Source organism: Pseudopodoces humilis, chromosome 23 (assembly GCF_049639895.1).
Source record: "Pseudopodoces humilis isolate 2021_Gansu_Grassland_sample_001 chromosome 23, ASM4963989v1, whole genome shotgun sequence".
In the NCBI taxonomy this organism is placed as follows: domain Eukaryota; kingdom Metazoa; phylum Chordata; class Aves; order Passeriformes; family Paridae; genus Pseudopodoces; species Pseudopodoces humilis.
The window spans coordinates 6,800,775-6,825,349 of record NC_142222.1 but is presented as its reverse complement, the minus strand read 5'-3'; the positions used below and the strand labels follow the sequence as shown (position 1 = coordinate 6,825,349).

General features: G+C 46.1%; 1 protein-coding gene across 12 annotated transcripts in view; it reads left to right on the top strand.

Moving 5' to 3' along the window:
- The window catches only part of COL26A1 (collagen type XXVI alpha 1 chain), a 159,311-nt gene that overhangs the window by 101,334 nt on the left and 33,402 nt on the right, over nucleotides 1-24,575 (top strand). For 9 of the 12 annotated variants that reach the window (XM_088066297.1, XM_088066296.1, XM_088066288.1 and 6 more), the window contains exons 4-5: nucleotides 7,311-7,352; nucleotides 21,057-21,118. In XM_088066297.1, coding sequence (XP_087922423.1) covers nucleotides 7,311-7,352; nucleotides 21,057-21,118 — 104 coding nt within the window. The remainder of the gene's footprint in view (nucleotides 1-7,310; nucleotides 7,353-21,056; nucleotides 21,119-24,575) is intronic. The other 3 variants (XM_088066291.1, XM_014254925.2, XM_088066295.1) reach the window with 1 other exon arrangement.

Sequence of the window (24,575 nt, the reverse complement as noted above, 5' to 3'; positions counted from 1 at the left end):
AAGTTATTTGGCTGGTGTTTATCTTGCCTCTTTTATACTCTTGCTAGTCTGCTAAGAGAGATAAAAATGCCCATGAGATTTTGAACAGTGGCAGATGAATGGGAGTAGTAACCTCATTAAAAATCATCTCCTTATCCTGACATTTAGGTAGCATTTGAGAATGCAGTGCAGTAAAATGTTGGGTGAAAAGATGAATAAAAAATAGCATTTCTCATGCCCAAGGAGCACGTGTGATCTCTGATATGAGTGTGAGTCACTCAGCCTCTGTGACACTCTTCATATCCTTGCTGTATGCAAGGAAAGGATGTACCACATCCATGTTTATTGGGCAGCGATCTGAAACGTGAAGAAAGGCATTTATCTCACTGAAATTCATCTGTTTGCCTGTCTCCTTTTCACCAGTCACCTGGGCTCCCCTTGGAGGAGGGAGAAGGAGGGATATCTCCAAAGGCTGAGCATCCCTGCCTGGTTTGCATGCCTGGCAAGCACTCCAGAGGTTGCTGTGTCACCACATGGTGTTAGTGGTGCTCAGTGAGCTTGGGATTGCTGCTGTGTCCCTCTGTTAGCACCATCCCTCGTGGAGAAATTGCCTTAACTCCAGTCCCAGGGGAGTTCTGCCTTCCAGCAGGGCACAGTGCTGCTGGGCTGGGCAGGAGCTGCTGCTGGGCATCCCTGGAGTTGTGCCAGGACAGCAGCTCCCACAGCCCTTCCTGCGGTGCTGATTGTCACTGCTGGCTCATGGCTCTTCCAGCAGGAGGGAAATGAGTGACACTCCATGAAAACCTTCTGGGTAAGTTGGTCCTCATGCTGTTGGGAAACCTGAGTTGCACAGGGAGATAAAAGACACTCACTTGCAGAGCACCGTTGTCAGAGGCTTTAGCCTGACCTCAGGCTCTGACAGACGTGTTTATCCAGCATGAGATAGGCTGGAGGCACTGCACAGACCTCTTTGTTCTCAGCTTTTTTATCTCTTCATGTCTCATCTCCCTTCCTTCCCCTGGTGGACTGAGATGAAAGCTGTGTGCACAAGTTTCCTCAGAGCTCCAATTTGAATACCTCATCCTTGGAGCATATGGGAGGGTTGAGCCACTGAAGCTATTCCACTGGAGGGTTACAGTCCCAGAGCTTTTTTTTCTGTCTTGTTTCTGGGATTATGGACATTCAAAACTGAGATTGAACACTTAAATTTTTATGGGAAAGGTTGGTAGAACTTAATGTGCTCTTTGGTTTTCAACAGATTTTTGCTCAATGTGGAACTGAGCTTTGCCATCTTGCTGCAATACTATACTCCAATAAATAAATGCAGTAGAATCCCATTTAATTTGTATGAGTTGCACTCCCTAAAATCCTCTAGGCTATTTGAACAGATTACAAACCAAACCCCAGAATTTCTCCCTAATTTTCCAGCTGTGCAAATCCATTCTTGGATATTAAAAAGACTAAGTCTCATTATACATTTTCTGTCTCCTGTATCATGACCAATTTGCTAGAAAAATCAAAGATCTGGTTCTTGGAATATTGTAACTAACAAGTGTTTTTTTAATCATATCTTAATCCTCAAAGGCAGGAGATAATTCAAAGTAAGAGCTGCCTGCAGGTTTCTCAGTGACACTGAAATACCTGATAGACCCTCACTAAATCTGTCTCCAGGTCCAGGGATTAGAAGGCAGCTGACAATTTTCATTAATGATACGTAGGATGAGGGGGAAATCCAACTTACACTCCCTGTATTGGTTGTTGTGATGATTGAAATGTGGTTTTATTTTTGCCTTTATCACATGAACATGGAAAAGAAGAAATACATAACAGAGGTTCCATTTTTTTTGGAGTGTCACTCATCTGAGCCATCTCCGGTGTAAAAAATGAAGTTGCTTTTACAGAAACCATGCAAAACCATTGTCAGGGCTTATATGAAATACTGTTGTGTCCTAATAATAACTTCTAGCTGAAAAATCTTGGCATCCTGCAGCTTAGGAAAGGGTTTTAAAATTCACCTTCAGTTTTTGGGCAACAGGCAAAACATGTGGCTCTGTTTAGGAGCTATTTTCGTTAAAGCTTGACAATACAGAATGATAAAATACAGCTGCATTGTTTAAACTTCCAATTTAATTTCTGGTTTGGGTCCAAGCTGTTTCATCAATATGGCGCCATTCATTTCAAAACAAAGCCCTTGGAAGGGTCTCCATTACCCCACCATTGATCAAGAGGGTGTTAAAATGTAGAGCCTAATTATGTTCCTGGCCTGTTTGGAATTCCAAAATTGGATTTTTATAACTGTCAAATTTGCAATCAGGGTAACTTTCCATGACAATTAGTCAGAATTATTAGTGCTTTCCTTGCCAGGGAGTTATAACTAATGGTGGTGGCTCACTTTTCAAGGCTCAGTAAGTGTCAAAGGCAACATATATCTTACAGAAGAGCCATTTGACTGCAAAATTATCTGCACTGAACTGCACCCGAGCCTCTACTACTGTTACAGTCATTTTTATCAGTCCTCTAGGGCTGAGTTGTGGCTACAACCTCTACTGCAAGCTCTGCACATAGAATTAACCACTGGGTTCTGCCTTGTTGCAAAATGGGACTCAAGAAATTGTGACAAGAGGAAGTTCATCCTTGAGTATTTCACTCAAGCTTACCTTGGTGAGGGCTGGTGCTCAAAAGGCTGCTGATTTTGGTCAATTATTGCTTTGAATCTTTAAAATGAGCAAAGCAGAAACATCTGTACAACCTGTCTGAGGAAGACTAAATCCTCTCAGCCTGATACCTGACTCATATCGGGAGCTAAAGCTCCTGTCTTTGTGTAAGGTTGAGTTTGTGCTGAACTAGAGATGCTTACCCAGGTGGGAATTCCTTCCTGGTACAGCTCTACAAATGTTATACAAAATATTCAAGGGGAAAAATCAAGAGGAAAACAGTTACAGCAACAAGTTAAGCCAAACCCAAAGACATCAAAGCTGAGGTTCTCAGCCCTTGCAGTCTTATGCAGTACTTTGCAGACACGTGGTTTCTCTTCAGCCCAGATCCTGGTGCATCAGGGTATTTGCTCCCAGGAGGACAAACACTGGCAGAAAAGAGCAAACACTGACCCTTGCCTCCTGTGCAACATCAACTTTGGAGACATCTGTTCAAGATGCAGATAACCTTCTGCTGATATTGACAGATTTTTGTCATCAGTTTCAAGCTTTTGATGGAGCAGTGACTGTGAGAGCTGCCTGGCTGTGGCAGGCAAAGACCACATCTCCAACCTTGCATGAGTTAAACGAGCTCAAACCAGCCCCATGTGCCTGCTCCTCCTCCCACCCTGTGCTGCCCTTTCTGTCCCACTGCCACAAGTGGAACAGTCACGTGGCTTTGGAATTGATCTCCTTGAAAAATAATCAATTTCTCTTTCCAGATTGGGTTATTTTTCATCTTTCTCCTTCTTATCTGGCAGTTTCCCTCTGTGAGGTGCATATACTCATTCTAAAAGCAAAGGTGGCAACTCAAACCAGTCAAACTGAAGCACAAGTGCTGGTGTCAAACGATCACCTCTGGATTTCCTCAGGTAGTCAGAGCCTGCCTTTTTCCTCTTAAGACATTTCTTTTTCTCTTTGGACATATTTTTTTCTCTTTTTTTTTTTTTTTTTTTTTTCTCTTAGAACACCTCTTTTTCTCTTAGAACACTTGGAACATCTCTGTGTCCACTGCCATATATTTACCTGGACAGTTATGTGATTGTTTTTGACAAAAAGATCTGGAATTTTTGATTATTGATTATTGAGCTTTATTGATACAGGTTCCAAGTTGCTCGTACCCCTAATCCTGCAGAACGTTTGCCCTGGAAGAAAGAGGGATTGTACTCAGTTTTGCTTAATTAAATCAACCTAAACTAATTGTCAGCTAATAAAATAGTGTTGGTCAGCTCATAAAACAGAAATGAAGATTAAAAGAGCAGTTGCCATGAACAGGTGGTAACTCTGTTTCCAAGTTAGACCACATTACTCTCTGGCACAGAATCTCTGAGAATACCTCATATTCCAGGTTTTTTTTCAAAAAAATGTTTATGAAACTTATAAAATATAGAGCTCATTTTATAACCAATTTTCTATCTCACCTGCCAAGAGCAATGGGGGTTGAGCCAGCACAAGGCGGATGCAGAGTTTTAGGCAGAAGTCCAGAAATGGATTCTCTGCACAGGGGTGTGGAATACATTTCTACCTTTGACTGGCCTTTCTCTTGCAATTCTTGAGATTTAATTTTTTCTTTCTTGTTGCTATTACAGAGAAGACCTAGTAAACATTTTTTTTAATGTCATTGATCTTGACCTGACACTGTTGTGCAGAGGGAGAAACTTTCTGTCCTCGCTGTTTAACTCTAGATGGATCTTGAGCTGGTTAACAGGATCCCTCTGGAGGGGGATCCCTCCCCCTTTAGTATTTTTGTTGACTCTGCAGATCTTGCAGAAGGCATTAAACATTTATGTAATTTAATCTGGAAAGGACTAAACTGGAATCTTTCTTTGCTTCTCAAAGTAGAAGCAGAACTCGGTGGTTTGAAGTTGCTGTTAATGGTTGAATGATGAAAGAAAATTTATTGCATAGTGATTATTCTATTATGTGGATAAGAGCACAAAACCATGTGGTTTTGAGCATTTTGTTATGGCTTGCAGGTAATGTTTATGCTGTGTAGTGGTGCAGGGCTTCCAGCACCAAAGAGACTTGCCATTTTCTGTGACCACCCATTCCCAAAAATCTCATGCATGATGTGTTTGGTTGATCTTATGTTAAGTCCTCAAATGTGAAAGACAAGAGTAATTTTTTTCCCCTTCACTGAGTATCGATAGCTTGATGCAGCTCCCCAGGCTGCACTGACAGCCTCAGAGCAAAGAGGAAGCTTCTGCCAGACTTGGGGTTAAAATGTGGAGCTTGATTCTTGTTTCTCTGCACTCCCCTTGCAGCTGATGTGGCCAAGGGTAACCAGATTTTAGGCTCTTTGAGAGGTGGCTGTGCTGGTACCTGACCTGGATAAGAGAAGAGAGGAGCAGGACATGAGGAGAAGGATACAGATCTGCCCTGCTGACTGTCCTGGGAGGTGGAAAAGGTGCTGGAGCTGCATCCTAGTCCTCAACTGCAATCCTGTGGCTGCTGTAGCCACGGCAGGGAGCAGGGTGGGTGGGACTGGTTTTCTGTAAAGCAGGGCATTACTGTGGCTTGCTGCAGTCTTAAGGCAGACCTATAAAAAGAGGGAGGAGATTCAGACACCTGCCACATCTGACAGGATCGAGAGCTGGACTATGTGGAGGGAGGTTTCTGTGGGAGGCTGGGACTGTCCTGTGTGGTTCCTGCCGCAAAAGTGCTCCTGGCCATGCTCACTCAATGAATGCCATGTTTTCTATGCTTGCACTTCAGTGGCCCTGTGATCCAGCCAGGATCCAGCCTTAGGATGTGTCCCAGACCCTCCTGCCCGCTCTCTCAGCCCAGAGATGGGCTTGCAGCCAGAGCTGACACAGCTTGGAGGCCCCTGGCACTGGGGATGCAGGAAAGGCTGCAGCACAGCCATCCCCTTGTCCCCACAGCATTTCCTAGAGGCAATTGCAGCTGCCTGGCTCCTGCTGCTCGGGTTGGTGGGAGGAGGAGTGCTGTGAGCCCACGGTTGCTCATCTGAGAAAAAGCATGGTAGGAATTTATGGCAACATCCCCTCAAGGATCTGATTTACCATGTCCTTGCTGAATGAGCATCACTGAATCCCAAATCTTGGATTAAACTAGCTGAAAAGATTCCCCACACTGGCAATCCTCTGAGGGTCTTGGGGTCAGATCCTGCTGAGACAGGATTTCTTTAAGGGAAAGGGAGTTAATTCTGGGCAGGTTTCTGTTCATCCACATGTCCCAGATTTACCCAACATTATGAAAACATCTGCTGGGAGTCACACCAGCAGTCAAGTCTCTATTTATTTTCCTCTTAGAAAAGGTTTAGGGGGAATGTAAAACTGACTGTGGGACTGGCCTTGGCCCATTATCACTGCTTGTGTGCTTTAAAGCTTGAGTGACGCAGCAGAGCTGGAGGGAAGTTGAAGTATCATCCTTCAAAGAAATGTGTGTGGGCTTCATTGACTCTGTGAGGGTCCTGAGGGACTCCAGACATTGTCCAGATTTGCACTGGTGAAAATGCACCAGCATCTCCTGTTCCTCCCAGTGAGGATGAGTAGGAGGACCGTGAGCAAACTGGCTGCTAAGCTTCCCAGGCCTTTGAACAAAACCATCCAGGACCCCAAACTAACAAAAAACACATTCAAAGCAATTATCTGATCTTGTTTGGTTGGTTTTAATGTGATGTTTCTAGACACTGCTACAACAAACACACTCTTGTAAACTCTTGTAACAGTTGTTTGCAGTTAGTATCTTCAAGATGGTTTTATGTGTGCTGATCTTAACTAATATCCATCACTTCAGTGGGACTGTCACCCTCCACTGCTAGGGGAAGTTTTTCCTACTAAGACAATTATTTTCTCAGCTTGTTTGGCATTTTTCTTTTTCCTTTTATTACCCTTTTATTCACAAAACACAGATACTGATTTGCTCATATATTTCCAGATGAAAGTGCTTTGTGGTTCACAGACTTAAATAATTAGGTCTTCACAGACCTCAGGCTGGTTATAAAGGCAATTGGAGTCATCATCTCTGGCTTTACACTCAGAAACAGAAAAAGTCTGTAGAGGGAAGGTGACCAAACCAGCTGAGAAGCTGTCTTTGGCAGAGCTGGGGGCAGACACCCCTCTGAAGTGTACTCTGTTTTCCCAAGCATTAGGAGATGTTGCTGTGCCCGTACTGCTAAAGGCCTTCCCCCCACCTTGATTTGATCTCTTCTTGTCACAAACATAATTTTTAGCACATGCACCAGCTGCTGGAAAGGTGCTGGATTCTTCTCCCCAGGGCTCAGCCAAAACATCAGCAGCTGCTCTCCCTCCTTGCACCTGGGACCATTTTTTCCCCTTTGTGTGTGATGGAAGCAGCGACTGCCATTACCCCAAAAAACCACCCCAGATCCAACCCCTGCCCCTTCTACACTGAGCCAGAGTGGATGCTGCAGCCTGTTCCCTTCAGGAGGTTTTTCTGAGGTTGTATTTCTTGGAAGCATCATCTCCAGAGGAGGCAGGGGCTGTTTTAGGGCTGTTTCAGCCCTTGGGAGGGGCCGGGGCTGCTGCTGGCACAGGGGCAATGGAGGCACTTCCATTCCTCACCAAGTTGTGCTCTACCAGCTGAGTGAACTTTTCCTGTGCAGGGCGAGGGTTTGCCACGAGCCCGGTGATAATTCCTTGTCTCCCCCCGCAGGTTCCTCTGGCCGCCAGCTCGGCTCCTTTCCCAGCCAGGACCGTAAGTGGGCACCACGGGCTTCCCGGAGAGCCAGAGCCCCCAGCACCCCTGGGGGAGGGGGGCCGTGCCAGCCAGGAATGTCCTTGGCTTGTGGGAGGGGAGGGGGGGTCTGTGAGTCTCTGCCTGCTCTTTGCCTCAGTTTCCCTCAGGGAGCTGGGAATGGCCTGCTTCTCTCTGGGGACTGCCCAGGTAGCACATGATGAGCGCCTGGGAAGGGCCATCCTGCTTTCACTTTCCTCCTTTCTGCTTGGTTCACTGTAGAGAGGACACCAGGTTCCTGGGGCTGTCTCAGGGTACCTGTTGTGCTGTCCTTGCCATTAAAACTCATGCCTCTGTTACCCCCAACCTGCTCATGCTTCTCAATCTCTTGGGATGGGATGCTGAGAAGAGCCAGGAACGGGGTTACTTGATGAGGTGAGTACCCAGAGGGAGGGTGGCTGTAGATTTATTTGCAGTTGCAGGCTCTCCTGTGAGGAGAGAGGTTCCTCAGCCACTGGCATCCAGCAGCCTGGTGTCTCCTCATGTCTGAGTGTGTTGGAACAGCCTCTCCTGAGGAAACCAAAATGGTTTTAAAGGTTGAAAGGGAATGAAAGGTGATTTGTTGCTTGCTGGTGTGTCTCCAAACCCATGTCAAAAAGTCACTTGAAAGTTCTCTGGTGCAGATGCAAAAGCCCAGACAAGGTTTTAAATCCCAAATGTATCTCCAGTGATGGTTAATCAGTGAGAAGCAGGAATTTACGTGGCAGTCTTTGTGCCTGATGGCCACATGCAGGTTTTGTGGTAGATGAAAATCGTGGCAGCTCTGAAGCAGCACATGCTGAGTTATCCCAGGTGCTGTGGTGTGACAGAGCATGAGGAGCTCTCACTGCTCTGCCTCTCTGCTCTCCTTGCTGAACACACACTCACCAGAAAAATCCATGTCTCAACAGCCGAGAAGCTCCTATGAAGCCTCAGGTTAGGACAAGCCCCAGTCTTGTGCCCCACCCTCTATGGAGTTGTGCTTCTTGCTGTAGCTGCAGTTCATTTCTGTGTGCTCTGGCCAGGGGTGTCACAGCAAGTGCTGCTGATTCCTCATGGAATGTTTGTTCAGGCTGGAATTGGCCCTGGGTCCCAGGCACAGCTGGAGGAGTGGGAAGCAGCCAAGCAGGGCAGAGAGGGCAGCCTGGGAAGGATCTGTGTCAAATCTGCAGTGCTGCATCCCTTGGGTGAGACCCTGAAGATGCCCAACACTATTCCCAGTGCTCACCATGGATACCAGAGGTCATTTGGAGTGTGTAACAGCTTCCTTTAAATTCTTAGTTCTTACTCTATCAGGAAAAAAATCATTGTCTGAATAGAGAAGCCAGCCCCAATCCTTCTGGGAGGGAATGATCCTTCAGTTCTTGTTTCTGTCCTCATTCCCTTTCCTGGTCTCTGCTGTGGTTTGGGGTGCTGACTCCCCCCTGTTAACTTGGGCATGTCCTGGCACACAAATGCTCTTCTCATCACAGTGACCCTCATGCTGGAGATGCCATGTGGGGGAACTGATGGCGTGTCCAAGGGCACATGGGAAAGTACTGTGTCAGCAGAAATTATATCTACATTTTCTGCAGTCCTCATTATTGATCCTGCCACAGACCACTCTTAATTCTGGATTGTCTTTTTAAAGTGGTGATTTGTTTCCTTGAAACTTTGTGCTTCAGTTTCTCCCTTGGTGGCTGTGCCCTTTTCAACATCTGTCCTGTTGGGTATTCACTTCAGGCAAGGTGGGCAGGTAATAACAGTGTTATGTTTACCTCTGGGAGGCTTCCAGAAGTGTGAGCTGCTGCTGTATTTCTCAAAGGTACAGGAAGGTCTGGCTGTTTTCTTTCACACTGCAATGATCCTCATGGACTCCTAAGCACTGCAGTACAGAGAGATCTGCAGATGCTTCTGGCTGCACTCAGGCACTTCCAGCCCTTCCCAAGGTGGGTGTCTCTGCCTGGCCTTTGCTATTGGCTGTTTCTGAGGCTTCAGCCCATTAGAAACTTTAGTTTCAGGGAGTGAAGGGGAATTTAAACTATCTGAATATAGTCCTTTGTGTCAAATCAAATGATTTGTTAAAGTGAGGCCAGATTTGTGGGGAGAATCAATCTTTTTTATTAGATCAACTGATGTGGAAAAAGCAGACAAACTTTCAGGCATATTAACCCTTCTGTTTGCCTGTGTTTGTATTGCAAGAATGAAGAGACCTGTGTGCCAGGGGAGGCTGTGCTTTCACTCTGACTGTTCCTCAACAGTCTTGGTCTGAACACAGGGATGGGTGGTATTTTTAGGTGTGCTTGTACACTTTTTGGGGAGAAAGACTCATCTCCCTCTGTGTTTGGACACTAGATGTTAGTACAGAACAAAAAATGGGCTCTGCTCTGCAGCTGACTCATTGTGCAAGTCTGGGGCTAATTACTGAATCCCTCTGTGCCTCGATTTCCATCTGTAAAATGTCACAGATGCCCACCATTCATAAATCGCTTTCAGATTTCCAGATGAGGTGCTGTGTAAGTGTAGAACAGCATTAGTTTATGCATATTGTGCTAGAGGATAATACAAACCACATGCAGCAGAGGAGCCTCACAGATGTGTCTCTTTCCACTGCAAAAGGCAAGGCCTGATGATTTAGCACAGCACTAATTAGACTAAAATAGGAGATTGCTTTTGTTCTGATGCAATTGTCACCATTAAAGTCCTCATTTCCCAATGGTTCTTGGTAGCCCAGTGCTTCCCTGTTGAGGAGAGCTGCAGTGCCTTGCCTGTGGAAGCACAGCAATTTGCAGCACCCCCCGTGCCCTCATTCCACACCTCTGGAAAGGGACTGGGCCATGGTTTGGTGGGAATGTGCATCCTGCTTGGCCTCCAGCTGCACTTAGCACGTTTTTTGCTGGCATTTTCTAATCTCCAAGCAGAAGCATTTCCAGTGCCATTCCTGGGTGTTGCACACACAGGAATTCCCATTTATCGATAAGAAAAGCTGTTCCCATGGCTCCGGGCGAGCGAGAGCCTGGCAGCTGTTCAGCATTAAGTCAGTTCTCAAAGTTAAAAGGATTTGTGGGCTGTGATGGTTTGGGTTCAGGCAATTAACTGTGGTGAAGTGCCTGAGAGTGTCTTGCAGACACATTTCATGGAGAAAGATGAACTTAAACAGTTAAGAGCTTTGATTTGATGAAGTGCCTTCAAGTTTCTGTATTGTGCTGTTGGGGCTAAACTCTCAGTGGGTACAAAATCCAGGAGCTCTCTGACTGCAAGAGAATTATGGTTGTTGCTTCCCATTGCAATCTGGCCCCATGCTTGTTTTAAAGTGCCAGAATCACCCCTGTTGCCAGTGGCATCACGTGGCAACAGGCACCAGTGACTGTGCATCGGCCTCTAAAGCTCGAGCTGTGTCATTTCAAAGCCCTGCTTGGAGCTCATTTGCCAGTGAATTGTTGCCTGGTGCTCAGGAGTGACTATTGATGGTGTGGGGTTGGAGGGATGGAGGTGTCTCTGGAGGTATCCAGTTCCTTCATGGTGTATTGTAGGCAAATTGCACCATTCTGGGTTTGTCCATTTTGGACTCGCTGTCTCTTCTCCCTGTTCCTCATCAGTGCTCAGAGGGAGGGTCAAAATTCATTGTCCAAACCTCCACAGCTGTAAGAGTAACATAATATTGAGGCAGAGTGTGTGGGGTGACAGGCGTGGGAGAGAAGATTGGCTGACACCCAGCCTTACCCAATGCTTGCCATGTTCCAGGAGAAATCTCCCCAGATTCATGGGTCTAAACTTGCCATTTAAGGCGTTTTTAAGGAGAGTTTCAGGGTGGAATAATCTAGAACCACAAAAGGAAGCTCCTCAAACTGCCACCAGCATGAGGTCTCTTAGGGGACATTGGGTCCATGTCACAGGTCAGAGAAAATGCAAATGGAAAAATGGTGATTAAAGGCTTGGTCCCATCAGAAAGTGAATAGATCCCCCCGTTCAGTGAGTTTTGGATTAAAACAACAGAGTGCAGAAATCCTGGAAAACATTTTGATTATGAATATCCTTTGATTTTTCAATCTAAAATGTGTTGGAGGTGTAGCTTCTTTAGAAGAGTTAAAAATCTGAAGCTGAAACTGAAATGTGTCTGGCTAAGCCCAAGCAGATATTTCCTTTACTAATTTTTCTTCACCCAGAAGTTAACAAGGCAACAACAGAAAACAAACCCAAACAAAAAGTCCTTTGCACAGCTCTGTGCTCAGCACTAATGGGATGCAAGTGTTACCTTGTTCTTCACGTTATGGAGACCAGAGGATGTGAGGGATTTGCTGGGTCCCCTGAAACCCCAGTGTCCCTGGGTGTCCTGGAGAACAAAATCACAGCTGCAGAGGAATGTGGAAAGGATTCCTCTTCCTGCTGCTCGGATCTGTAAGGAGCACTGCCGAGCTCGGGGGATTTAGATAAATCCAGCAAGGGGTAACAAGAGCATTAGGCAGAGTGAGGGTCCTTGAGGGTGTCCTGTACCCCTGAAGCATTTCAGCCCAGTTCCCAAGGGCTCAGTGGTGGTCACTGTGCAGGGCAGGGCTGTTGGATGAGAGCTGTGGGGGCCGTTCAGAGCCCCAGGGAGTGGGGGAGAATGGACAAGCCATGGTGGGATAAAACCTGAGGCTGAAATGCTGACATGGGAAATTGAACCTTTGCAAAAGTGCCCCTGGCAATAGTAACAATAACAATCATCATCATCATGATCATTGTCATCATCATCAAGCATTTACTGGAGAAAGAATGTGCAAATATAGTATTTTGATGCTCACTGAGCCAAATTCTTCTGAATTCTGACCATCCTTTTCTGTGGCTTAAAGAGTTGTTTTCCATATTGGTCTTTCAGCTGATTTTTTGTCTTGGCTAAAGGAAGCCAGTGCTAAATGTTCTGGATGAGGAACAACTAGAGCTTGACTGAGCATCCTGAATGTCACACGTTTGTGGGTTACAGGGACTGTGCAGAGAGGATGTGTCCAGCCCTAGAGCTGCCCTGCAGCTTTGCAGACCCAAGTAATAAAACTCAAAGCAGGGGTAGAATTTGAGGTCAGAAATCCCAACTGGAAACAAGATGCTTATTTCCTATCCAGTGGTTAACTTTGGATGCAGTTCACTAACGAAACCTTGGTTGTCTGGCTCTGGAGTGTCTTTATGAAACACAAACCCCAGCTCAGCACACGTTGTTTGGCTCGAGACTGTGAGAGATTCCCTGACCTGCATTACACAGGTGCAGAACCAATATTGTGAGAGTCCCTGCAGACTCCACGGTGAGCCTGATTCAAATGTTTCCTTTTGTCCTGTCTGCTTCCTTATTTCATGTTACACTGCACCATATTTTGACTGCATTTTCCCCCTGATTGTTCCTCCCAGCAGGGAAAAGCAGTCTGGTTTGTAAGGATGTGAAGCCATCTCAATGTGAGATGAAGTTTGGAGTGTAGTGGAGTTTCTGTGCGTTCTTCGCTGGGGTCAGGTCCCATGAAGTTTCTCTCCATGTCACAGAGCAGGGATTGAGGGAGAAATGAATTTAGTTCAACGATGGTGGTATCAGAAATGGGATTTTGGCATAGTGAGGACTGGAGCAGCTGTAGGAGAAGTGTTCTCCCTTGGGAAGAAGCCCCAGGTCCTGTGGACATCGTGCCCTCAGCTCCTTGGCTGGAAAGCGTGTGGAATCCCTCTTAATTTGGGAACTTTTCATCTAGTTTAAATTCACCCTGTCTTGCTGTGAGAGGTTTGTAGATACATATTGTTCATCCACCTTATTTTCTGTCCTTTTATTTGCTTTGTCTGCTCCAACTGTGAACCAGGGGAGGGCTTGTTTGGTGCATTACCAAAATTACTGAGTATCCCCAGTGCCACCAGCATCACTTGGAGCTGCAGGATCAGCAGCTCCAGGCAGCCAGGCTTTAGCAAACTCACACTGGACAAAATCTTTGTTTTCAGGGTAACTTCAGTCAGGCTGCATTAATGAAATATCCTTGGTGCTTGTAAAAATAAAGATAATGCATTTCTATCCAAACATGTTGCATTACAAGCCAGCCATTCCCTGCTAAACCTTCCTCTGGCAGATAGAGATGGATTGAACATGGATCTCACAGCTGATGGTTGCCTGTGAATAAATGATCCTGATCAAATTCCAAACACTGGTGGAGCACCAGCCTCACCAGCAGGATGGGGAAGAACACAAATCCCCAGGCTGAGAGGAACTATGGATAAAATTAGTGAATGTGCATGTGTGAAATCTTAAATAAAACAACGTGAGTGATGTGAGCTGTTTTAGAATAGACCTGGGTGAATAATGGAGGGGTTTTGGTTTGATTTGCCAAATTAAAAAAAAAACTGGAAAGCAAAATGGTTTGGGAGAATCTGAAATGGAAAATTTTAAGGTTTTGACACAGTGTAATAACTAAAATATGGGTTTGAGTAAACCAGAATTGTTTCTTTTGACCCAAACGAAACCATTTACTTTCACCTAAGACTATTTAATTTCTTCATTTATTTTTAATTCAAGTGAGATTTGAAAAGAATGCTATTCAAACCTTAAGGCTGAAACATTTATTTCAGAAGGTATGAAAAATCATTTAAGGGAAAAACCTCTAGAGATAATATTGCAAAACTTCTAAAAATTTCACCCATTTTTTTTCACTTGAAACCATGTACCAAATTTTGTGTAGCTTTTTGAATAGTAGTTGTTGCTCCAACAACTTGGAGGAATTTGCATTTTGAGGTAAACTTTCTTTTCACTCGGTTTTATTGCGGTTTTTCTTACAGACATTTCAAAGTCACCAAATATCATGATAATGAAAAAACATTTATTGTTTGTTTATGAAAAAAATAAAAGCCTTTCCCTCTTTAAGAAGGAAAAGAAGAAAGTAGACACAAAAATGAAGTATGAACACTTTACAAGCGGAAAAGGATCAGATAGCAGTTCTCATAAGAAAGGAAATCTGAGCTGCTTTTTAAAGATAGCCAGTAAAGTTAAGGGTAAGGGTTGTTATAATAGAGATATGAGAGACATTACAAATGGGGGAATTTTGGCAGTGATTGGGGTCTTGTTGCAGAGATGGTGAATTATCTGGAATGAAGGTAAAAAGGCAAAAATATTCTGGAGGTGTTCTGTTTCATATTGATAGGCAACCTAATAACTCAGAATTTCCAGGTGAAGATAAAACATTCCAGCCTGCAAAATCCTGATGTGAAAACTGTGGGAAAGAACAAACCCTCTTTGGTCAAAGAAACCATCTTTAAGTTTCTCTTAGACCATCTTAAGTTTTTTCTGAGCTCCAGGCTCCTGTGGGAGATGTTTTAATTGTGCTGATGACCAGGCTGAGCGAGATGTCACGGTGCTCTGGCTGTCCCAGTCTGGAACCTGGGTCACACAATGGTCTGAGCTGGAAGGGACCCTGAAGGATCACGAGTCCTCTTGAGTGAGCAGAAGGACATGTGGTGTGTAAATGCAGGGTGAAAGGTGAGGCTGTGGCTCAGGCACAGGGATGTGGAGCATGCAATGTGTGCAGGTCAGCCAGAACACAGATTCTGTGCAGCTGGACATGTGAAATGCTGGGAAGAGGAGGCTCTGAGTGCACAGCTCTTCTCTGGGTTGGATGACTTGGCCTTTCTGTCCCAGCATCAGGGCTCTGGCAGTTCCTGCCCAGCAGGGCCCTTCCCTCGCCACTGTCGTTGCCAAAAGGGGAAGAGGAGGGGCAGGCACTGATCTCTCCTCTGTGGTGACCAGTGACAGGATCTGAGGGAATGGCCTGGAGCTGTCTCAGGGATATCAGGATATGGTTCTTCCCCAGAGGGTGCTGGGCACTGCCCAGGCTCCCCAGTGAATGGGCACCAGGGCTGCCAGAGCTCCAGGAGTGTTTGGATACCACTCCAGGGATGCCCAGGGTGGGATTGTTGGGGTGTCTGTGCAGGACCAGGGGCTGCACTGGATGATCTTTGAGTCCCTTCTAACTCAGGATATTCTGTGATTTTGCACACAGCAAGTAAATATCAGGGCAGTAAACAGAGCAGTGATGCTTAATGATGCTACACTAAACAAAACTTAGAGCTTCCCCTTGCAGAAACAGCTCCTGCTCTGGCTGTGCTGGGACTGGAGCTGTGGGAACCTTCCCCTCTGCAGCTCTCCAGACCTTTGATTCCCAAGCCTTTCCTCTTCAGGCCAGAGGCTACCGGGTGGCAGAGGTGTCCATCCCCTCCCTGCCTGCTGTCAGCCCTCTGCCTTTCATTGCTCAAACCCTGCTGCAGAGCTGCACACACAGCCCACTCTAAACAAGCACAATTAATAAAACCCATCTAGCCAACATCTGACTCTCATTAGAGGAAATGTGTTGAAAAAACAGATCCCAGGTTGGCTGTGATTTATGGCTTGGGCCTGCTATCCTTCACAAGCACTGGCGAAAGCTTTTGCAAAGGGCCAGAACATAAACTACTTAAGGAAACTCAGTAACCATGTAAAAAGGCTGGAAGGGTCAAATCAGACAAATTAAAGAGAGGTGGAGATGCAAGCCCAGGCTGGCTGTCCCCCAGCTGAGGGCCACCTAGGTAGGCACAGAAGATCTGTGTTCATATTTCTGCTGTGGAATTTGACTTGAAATTCCTCCTGTGCCAGTGTCAGAAAGTGTCACTGTTCTTTTTCTGGTTAAAGTGTGTGTATGTGTGTGGCAGTAAGGGGATGGAGGGGTCTGTGGTCTGGTGGTTTCTCTCAAAAGTGTCAAATAAAACATCAGTGCATGAGATTCTAGGTGCTCACTGAGTTAATGGTGCTTCCTATTTCCCTTGGGAGTTTAGAGCTCATCCTTTTCTCTTTGCAAAGAAACGTGGTTGACTGGGTGAATTTAGTTCTTCCAGTTTTGCCCTGAGACTGCTCTGAACTTGTCCTGGTGGAGTGTGTCTGCTGAGAAAAGCTGGTCTCCTGCTTGACAGACAAAATGTTCTTCCAGCTGGACCTTCTGGAGTGTGTGTCACTGTTCTGCCAGGGCAGTGCAGCCCGAGCCGTGACTGTGGTGGTGCAGGAGCTGCTCCAAGCAGAGCTGGTGCTGCAGTCAGAGCTGCTGGGTTGAGTTTCACAAAGTGAAGCTGGTGTTGCCTTCCCAGTGCTCCAACATGGGCTGTTGGCAGCTCTGGTTTGCTCCCCTGCCCTGGGGATAACCCAGCCTGCCCTCTTTGGCCATGGCCATGGCTGACTAGATTAGATGGAGAGGGAAGAGCTGCCAGGCAAGTTGTATCACAAGAGTCAAGTTATTTCATTTGTTTCTCTGCATATATGTTACATTTGGTCCTTTTTCATCCTTTGACCTTGGATCCTTTACAGGTTCTTTACATTAAACTAACAATGGATGAAAGGAAAGTGAGCCTGGGAGGAGGGAAGTGTGTTGTTTGGAGTCTGAGCAGGTTGAAGCATGAGCTGCAGATGTGATTCTCATGTCCCCGAGCCTGCCTGCATGCTACGCCCCATTGCATTGCAAGGTTGAAGTTTCTTGTAATAGCAAAATATGGTCTTGAAAAAAACTGGCTGCAAAGACTTTATTTGTTTAAACAAAGGCTTTGTGATTCCAGAATTCTCTCCCCTTTCATATGCTATAAACCACCTCCTCCACCTCCCTTCTGAAACACAAATTTTGGAGCAATTCATCAAGAAAAAGAGAGACAGAGCCTTGATCCCTTGACTTCAGTTGAGCTGTGCAATTTATATCTACTGAGCATCTGGCTGTAGGGAAACCAAAAGCTCTTTTAATATTCTGCAGAGACTCTGGGTGTACAAATGAGTGTGGGCTGTCAAAGCTGAGAAATGGGGCAGAGGTGCCAAGAGGTTTCTTTGCCTTTTCACACAAAACTGACCTGTGGCCCCATGGTGAAAGCTGGGCTGGTTCTTCTTTTACTGCCCCCAGTGCCACTGTGATAACTGTGCTGAAATCATCAGAGCCCTGCTGGTATCAAGCTTTTACCACACTGCTCTCGTTAGGATTTAAGTGAGGAGTTTGAAGACTTGTGGGGCTTTCAGGCTTGAGAAGGGGAACTGTGCAAGTATTTAATAATGAAATTATGCAAAGGATTTAACAAAGCAGGAGTGCCAGGTTAACAAGGTACCCAGAGTCATCATTCACTGCTTTAGGTCACTCACAGGGGTGTATCCAGACTGGAAGCTCAGGCACACATCTGATGTCTGTTGGCAAAGTTGCGGCACTGGAGGCTCATCTTTAATCAAAGATGGGTTGAACATATCGACCTTTGTGTCAGGGTTAAGGGGGTCACAGCTGGTACAGAGTACCTGGGTTGTTATTTTCCAGCATGTGAAGTCTTCCACGTCTCCTCTGCAATAGAATTTTCCATCCTTCCAGTTGCATTCCACTTGAAAGGAGGAATGGGAAGGGAAGAGATGTGCTGGGACAGTAACTGTGAGACATTGTGGAGACAGACTGGCTGTCACAGGATATGCTGGTACTGTCTCATGTTCATTATCTCACTTATTTATCCTCCCTGCTGGAATATTTCTAAAACAAATCCTACCATGTGTTTTGAGGTTGGGATTCATAGAGTGAAATCACAACTCCTTTCTCAGAGTTTAGCTGGAAAAATACAAATCTGCCAACTAGGAGTAGAAGGGAAATAAACTGTGGTTCTGTGTAGCAACAAGTGATGGATATCTGCAGATATGGAAAACGTCTGCTCTGCAGTCCCAGGTCAGAGAGTGTGTGCATTTGCCCCACTGTTATATTTGTTCCATGAGAAATAATGATGTGAGATTCTTAAGCTCTTTTTAATAACACAGATTGCTTTCACCCTGATCAGAAAATTCAGCTTCACAGTCCCAGGCCTTGGAACCACGAGCCATCAAGACACTAAATACTTCAGTGCCGCGTGGTTAAGGAAGATATTTATTAGCTTGATTTGTCACCACCATTCTCAGGCTCTCTGCAAGGACAGATGTGGACCCCAGACCCTGAACAGTGTGGTCCCTGGTGTGTTGTGAGGGAGCTTTGAATGGAGTGTCTGACACTGCAGCCCTGAGCATTCATCTCTGCCTTTGAAAGCCTTGTCTGCCTGTTGGTCAGATAAATAAATGTCACATGGATTTGTTGGCAGGACTCTTGCCTTAGTAAGATCTTCTGCATTAGGAATATCCACTTCTGGGATTATTTAAATGTCTTTTGGGCCCAGTCTAAGTACCTTGGGTGTGGATCTGGGTTTCCAGGCATTTCACAACAGAAAGGATCAGAGATCAAATCCAGCTTGAACTGAAGTAGTTCTCTTTCTGACCCAGGCTGTGTTTTCTGCCTGTTTCAACACCCCTGACATGAAGATCATATTAGTACAAATATCACATGCAACAACACTGCTGGTTTATCTCCTCTTCTGTCACTTTGCCCATTTATATCAAACCTTTCCTGTTGCAAATGCACCTGAGAGGGCTCTTTGAGACACTCTTCAAGAGCAGAGAGAGCTGCTGGACTGGTGCTGTCCCTGAACCCTGTCCTTGCCCTGGGGAGCTGGTTGGTTCCCCTCTGCACAGGGGTGGTAAAAACCCTTTTTTAATGAGCTGAGCTCTCCAGAGGGACCTTAAGTGGTCAGTCCATCTCAGAGATGCAGGGATGGTTTTCAGACAGTTCAAGTCAGTCTCTCTAAACCTGTGGGAGTTACTAATATGTGCATGCCAGCAGAAGGGAGAATAGGACTCTGTATTTTATTTGCTCTGTAACACATCTGATGCATCTTTTGGCTCCTGAGAGCAGTGAATTTATTCAGTCTTATCTTTCTGTGGGGATGAGCAAGATCAAAAGCCTGAAGCCAGTTACATACAGAAACTAAATCCCTGTTTCACACACCACAAGCAGATCCAGACCAAACAAGCCTCACCCATTTCCTTCCCCGCAGGACAGTGCATTTATGGCACTTGCATGTTCATGGGTTAATTCAAGCCAAAAAATATTGCCCAGGATCTATTGTAGAAAACAAAAATGAACAAAAATAAAAACAAAAATAAAGAAATGGTATTTGTTATTTGCTGTTGGGTAAAAGAAAGTCCGTATCAGTATCAACCTGTGAGGAAATCCTTCCATCTGAGTGTTCCTCAAGCATCAGATGCTTTGTCTGCAAAATCTTGTGTATTATGAGGTGGAATATCTATGTCTGGCTCCTTTGGGAAGCTACACAGCTCCTCATAGAGGGCCAGCGTGAGAATTCCTTTGGAAAGTGGATGTAGGGGGTTGCTGTTAGCACTCAAACAATCTTTTTAGCCTGTAAATCACCAGGGTGGAACAGCCCAGCTTCCTGTTCTTCCAAGCCATGCACTCAAATCTTTGTGTGGCTGAGAGTCACCAGGGCATGCAGTGTGCTCCATAAAGCCAGCAAGAGACTGGAGGGGTCCCCTGGGGGACCTTGTGCAACAGGAGACAGGACTTGTTAGGGGAGAACAGCTGGACCCAAGTGTTGGGGTGTTCACTCAGACCAAAATCCACCTTCACCCATTCCTCGCCATAGGGAAGCTTTGGGCTCCCCAAGATCCTCTGCATCACTGCAGCCTCAGCTGCTCCTGAGCAGTCTGTTAGGGGCTCAAGAACTACAGGTCAACATTCCCAGCCCTGTGGGAACACCAGAGTTAAATACTTCCATGGCCAATCAATGACAACAGGCTCTGGCCCTTAAGGAGCACAAAGTGCACACAGAGATGGATTTCTCCACCATGGGGTATGAGCTGTGATTCATCACCTGAATATGGATGGTTTGTCCTCTGAAATGCTTCATGCTGCAGATCATTTTCCCTTTTTGAGAACTGCTGGGCTTCAGAAGCCATGTGAGGTGAGAGGTCCAGTGTTGAAAGTTTCTCTGAGAGCTGGGAGTGGGCAGTTCCACTCTGCTGCAAAGTGCCTTGTTGATTAAATCTCTGTTCAGGGCTTTATCCTCCTTCACTCACTTTAAAATTGCTGAGATGAAACCAGAGGCAAAGCAGCAGGCCTTCTGTTTAGATAAGGAATGTCCTTTGGAGGGAGCAATCACTTTAACCTGCACTCAGAGCTCATTCTGGCAATGTTTGTTCTCGCTGAGGCCTCTTGTCAGGACTCCTTTGGTGGCTGCCGAGTGTCTGCTGCTCCTCTGCAGCAAAGTGGGATGGAAACCACTTCATGCTGCAGTTCTGGGCTGCATCAGCCCTCAGATCTGCCTTGGATTTCCTGGGATGGATGCTTGTCTGGGAGTGGTAACATGGCCTGGGAGGCCAGGGATGGAGCAGGACTCCACACAAATGGCATTTGTGTATTCATTGCTTTCCTTGGTATTTTATCAGGAAAATAGTAGAGGAGAGAGAATTAAATGGAGATTGTGCAGCCTGGTGTCCTGTGAGGTGGAAGCAGGTGCCATGCCAGCCTGCACCAGTGGCAGCACAAGTGTCTCTGCCTATGACAGCAGGGCATGCTGGTTGGCAGCATGAAAAGTCTTAAAACAAATTTTTATTTCATCTGCCTTCTGAATATTGGGAACTTAATTTCACACTTTGCCCCACTAAACATCCCCAAACAAGGTTCATGTAACGTGGCTGTGGCTGGTGACCTGTGCAGCAGATTTGAATATTTTTTTTCCCCCATAACTGATCTTGACCCACTTTTCCATGTGCCTTGGATCAAAGGGATCAGCCTGAAGCTGTGGATGGACATGCAGAGCCCCTGGCAGTGTCACAGTACTGTGTTTTGTTCTCTCTAGAATGCATGAACTGCACCAGGCTCGCTGATATGACCGAGAGGCTGAACACGCTGGAGGCCAAGGTAAGGAGCTGCCTTTATTCTCCTCTTTGACCAAAATTTCCAAAAGTTTCTGGTGAAAAATGTGTTGAGTTGGCAGGCCTGGAGAGATCAGGTGCCTCTTCTCTCCGTGGCAGTGGTTCTGCCCCAGAAAATCAGACATTCTTTGCCTCTAGCCCTGCTCCTTCCCTTCCCCTTCCCATGTGGCTGCATCCCTGCCTCAGTCCTGCTCCTCCAAAACAAAGCTCAGAGCTCAGAAATACCATGCCATGTGTTGCCATCATGTTTATTTGTCACTGTTTGCCTGTCACACCTGCCCTCCCTCTTCTCTGCTGTATTTCTTCAAGTGCAATCCAGTCCTGATTTTTTATCCCTTTTCTGAAGGATGGGAGGTTCTCATAGTTTAGTGGAGACAAGTATTAGAGGGAGACCTTCACATTGTGGAGGTTTTTTGTTTTTTTTCCTACAAATAGTTTTAATTTCTACCTACTGGGATTCAGATAAATGGTTCCAGCCTAGCAACAAAGCAGCTGAGTCAGCATTCCCCTTTGATCTGTGGTCCCTCCTGTGACAGCCCACTCCTTGCTGTTACTTATCATGCTTTGGTCCCTTTAAGGCATTTACTGCTGTTATTATTCATTAACTGATGCTTATCAATGACATAAAAGAATTTAGGGAGAAACCTTTGTGGAGGGAGGTGGTGGTTGTGTGGTGTTTTTGAGGCCAGTACATGATATTATGGTAATTTGGGAATTGTTTGTGCTGAAATGAAGTCTGGAGCCTCCTCAAAGCCTTCGCAGCTATATTTCACTGCAGGAAAATGAAGGGGTGGGGGGAATGAAATTCTGGGGGCAAGATTGTTCGAGTGGAAACAACTGGTGTAGTGCAAAGGACAAAAGGGAGCTGGGTTTGAGCAGTAGGGGCAGGGCAGGAGAGAGGGGCTGGTGAGTGATCCCTGTGTGTGCATCCTGAATCCAAGAAAGACACAGGCCTGGCCTCAGAGAGATGTGAATCAGCCCTTCCCTCCCAGGCTGTGGCCAGCTGTACCTTTCTTCGCCTTCCAGGATTTTCTCTGTCTGGCTCACTGGAAAAGGACAACCAGAGACTGTCCTGACATCACTCCTCGCTCTGCTGGCTTGTGCTGCTCAGCACTTGTGTGGGTAACAACGTGTAAGGACTGATGGCAGCCTCAGCTGGGGCCTGGCAGGATTTTGGGGAGAGGGAAGGAGGTTCCACCTGCCCAAATCCCTTCGGGAAGTCAGGCGGAGCGTGTCGTGTCTCTGATTTAGTGCTGCAGTCAGGCAGTTCGTGTTGCTGTGATGGTTTTCCTCCTGACTTCCCTCTGCTCCCACACAGACCCAAGCTGGGAGCAAGGTTCATCAAAGGGGTTTACTTTTACAGAAGAAAATGAGTTACTGCCTTCGTTTTTGAAGTACTAAAGACCATGTCTCTGCAAGGAGACCTTCTGCAGCACAGCCCAGCAAGGTCCTTATCAATCTTTTGGCTTCCACTTTGTTTGAAAAGCTGTGGATGCTTTGCAAAAATTGACTGTAGCAATGAAACAGAGAGTGAAGCAACAGTACACGACTGCTGGTGCTGTGCACAAGAGAAACATGCTGATTCCCCCTTTTTTTCAAGGTTAATTTAAGTTCAGTTTGATCTCTGTAGCAATCTAATGAACTCAGTTGTTATTATTCAACAATAGCCAGCATCATTTAAAAGGTGCTTATGTTTGTTTGGTGTTGTCTGCATTCCTGCTCTGGATTTTGGAGGAAGATCCCTGTTTTGCTGGATGATCTGGATGTGAAATTGTCTCTCAGCTGTCCATACTGTCTTCTTGTAATGTCTCATTTCACAACCACAACAACCTGAAGCTGTTTTGAGGAACACAGGAGGGATGGGATGGGCACACACATCTCTGCCAGTGCCAGAGGCTGTTTCCCACTGGATTTTTGCAGGTTTGTTCTGCAAAGGCAGATGTGGAATTTCATCTTCCCCACAAGCAGAGCTGGATTTTCATGCCACAGTCCTGCTCCCTCTGGAGGGAGGTGAAGTTGAGGTGCTTTGCTACTTTTGTTCTTTTGAATTTCAGCCCAGAGTGACCAAGGTGAGCCCAGGGGATGGCAGTGGACCAGCCTGAGATTTCTTCTTTCCCCACTCCTCTTCAGCTGTTACAGCAGCCCCCCTAAAAATGGGGATATAACCAGCAATGGTCTCATCTTTCTTATTACAAGGGTGAGCTGGTTCATCCAAATTGTAAGATCAGTGCCCAAATGAGGTAATAAAAGTAACCCTCTGTTTTAAGTAATATGAGAGTTGGATCAGAAGGTGAAAAGCAAAAATAAACACAGAGCAAATGAAATGAAAAATGACTCATGAGGGACCAGTGCTTTTATTGCCCTTGGGGAGGAGAGAGGCTGAGCCGTGGCTCAACTGCAGCAGAACCAGCTCTTCACGTGCCTCACACCTTCCTCAGTGCTATTCTAGGATGTCCTTGTGCCTGTAGGAGGTGTTTCTGCAGGGAGGGAGTGAAGGCAATGGAATCAGGCTCCATCCTCATCCGTTTCCAGCTACCACGTTGTCTCCCCAGGATGGAATTCATGTGCTCGACACCAGACCCAGAGTGACAGAGTTCTGAAAGCTTGATTGATAGTGCTGAGCTCGAAATCCACAGAGCACAGGATCTCCATCAGGGAGGATGGTCACCATCCTGGGCTCCTGAACAAGAAATGGTGTGGACTGGAAGGAAACTACCCCCTCCCCAAGCCCCAGCATGCCAACCCTTCTTTCTCTCCTGTGACATCTTACTTTACACCCCCACCTCTGACCCCATGGGAGCCTCATTGGTGGGACAGCAGAGCAAAACCTGCTTTTATTTCATAGCAAAGATTTCACTTGAGCCAGCACAACCCCTTAGTGGGATGTGTGTTCAGCCCTTCCTGAATTTCCTGAGCCTGCTGCTGCCCTCCTGTGTCACAGGACAGAGCCCAGACAAACCTCGGGAACCCACGGCAGAAAGAGAGGCTGGAAAGGAGGCAGAGCTGCAGGCAGCTGCACACAAATTTCTGCTTATTTTGCTCGCCCAGTTTCTCTAAGTAAGCACCACCACAGAGCTCTGGGCAGCACAATATTAATCCCAGGTTTGGGCTGGAGTTGGAGCACAGTGCTTGATCTGAGCTGATCTAAGCCAGCCTTATCTCCTGACACCGCTCTTACGAAGCTCGTGGCGTTTCACTCACAGCTTTAATGCCTGGAGATAGCATTACATATCCAGTGTCTGATTGATTCATTGTGTGATTGATAAATGACATGCATAGTTTTTGCATGAAAACAGTCCCTGTAATGTGATTCCCCACACAGAAGATTCTGAAAGGTTTTAAAGAAAATCTTCGTACGGTGCAAAGAATTTGATCGATTCATTGCTATTTTTCTGCAATCAGCCCATTTATTTAGGAGAGATTACCAACAGCACCTTCACTAT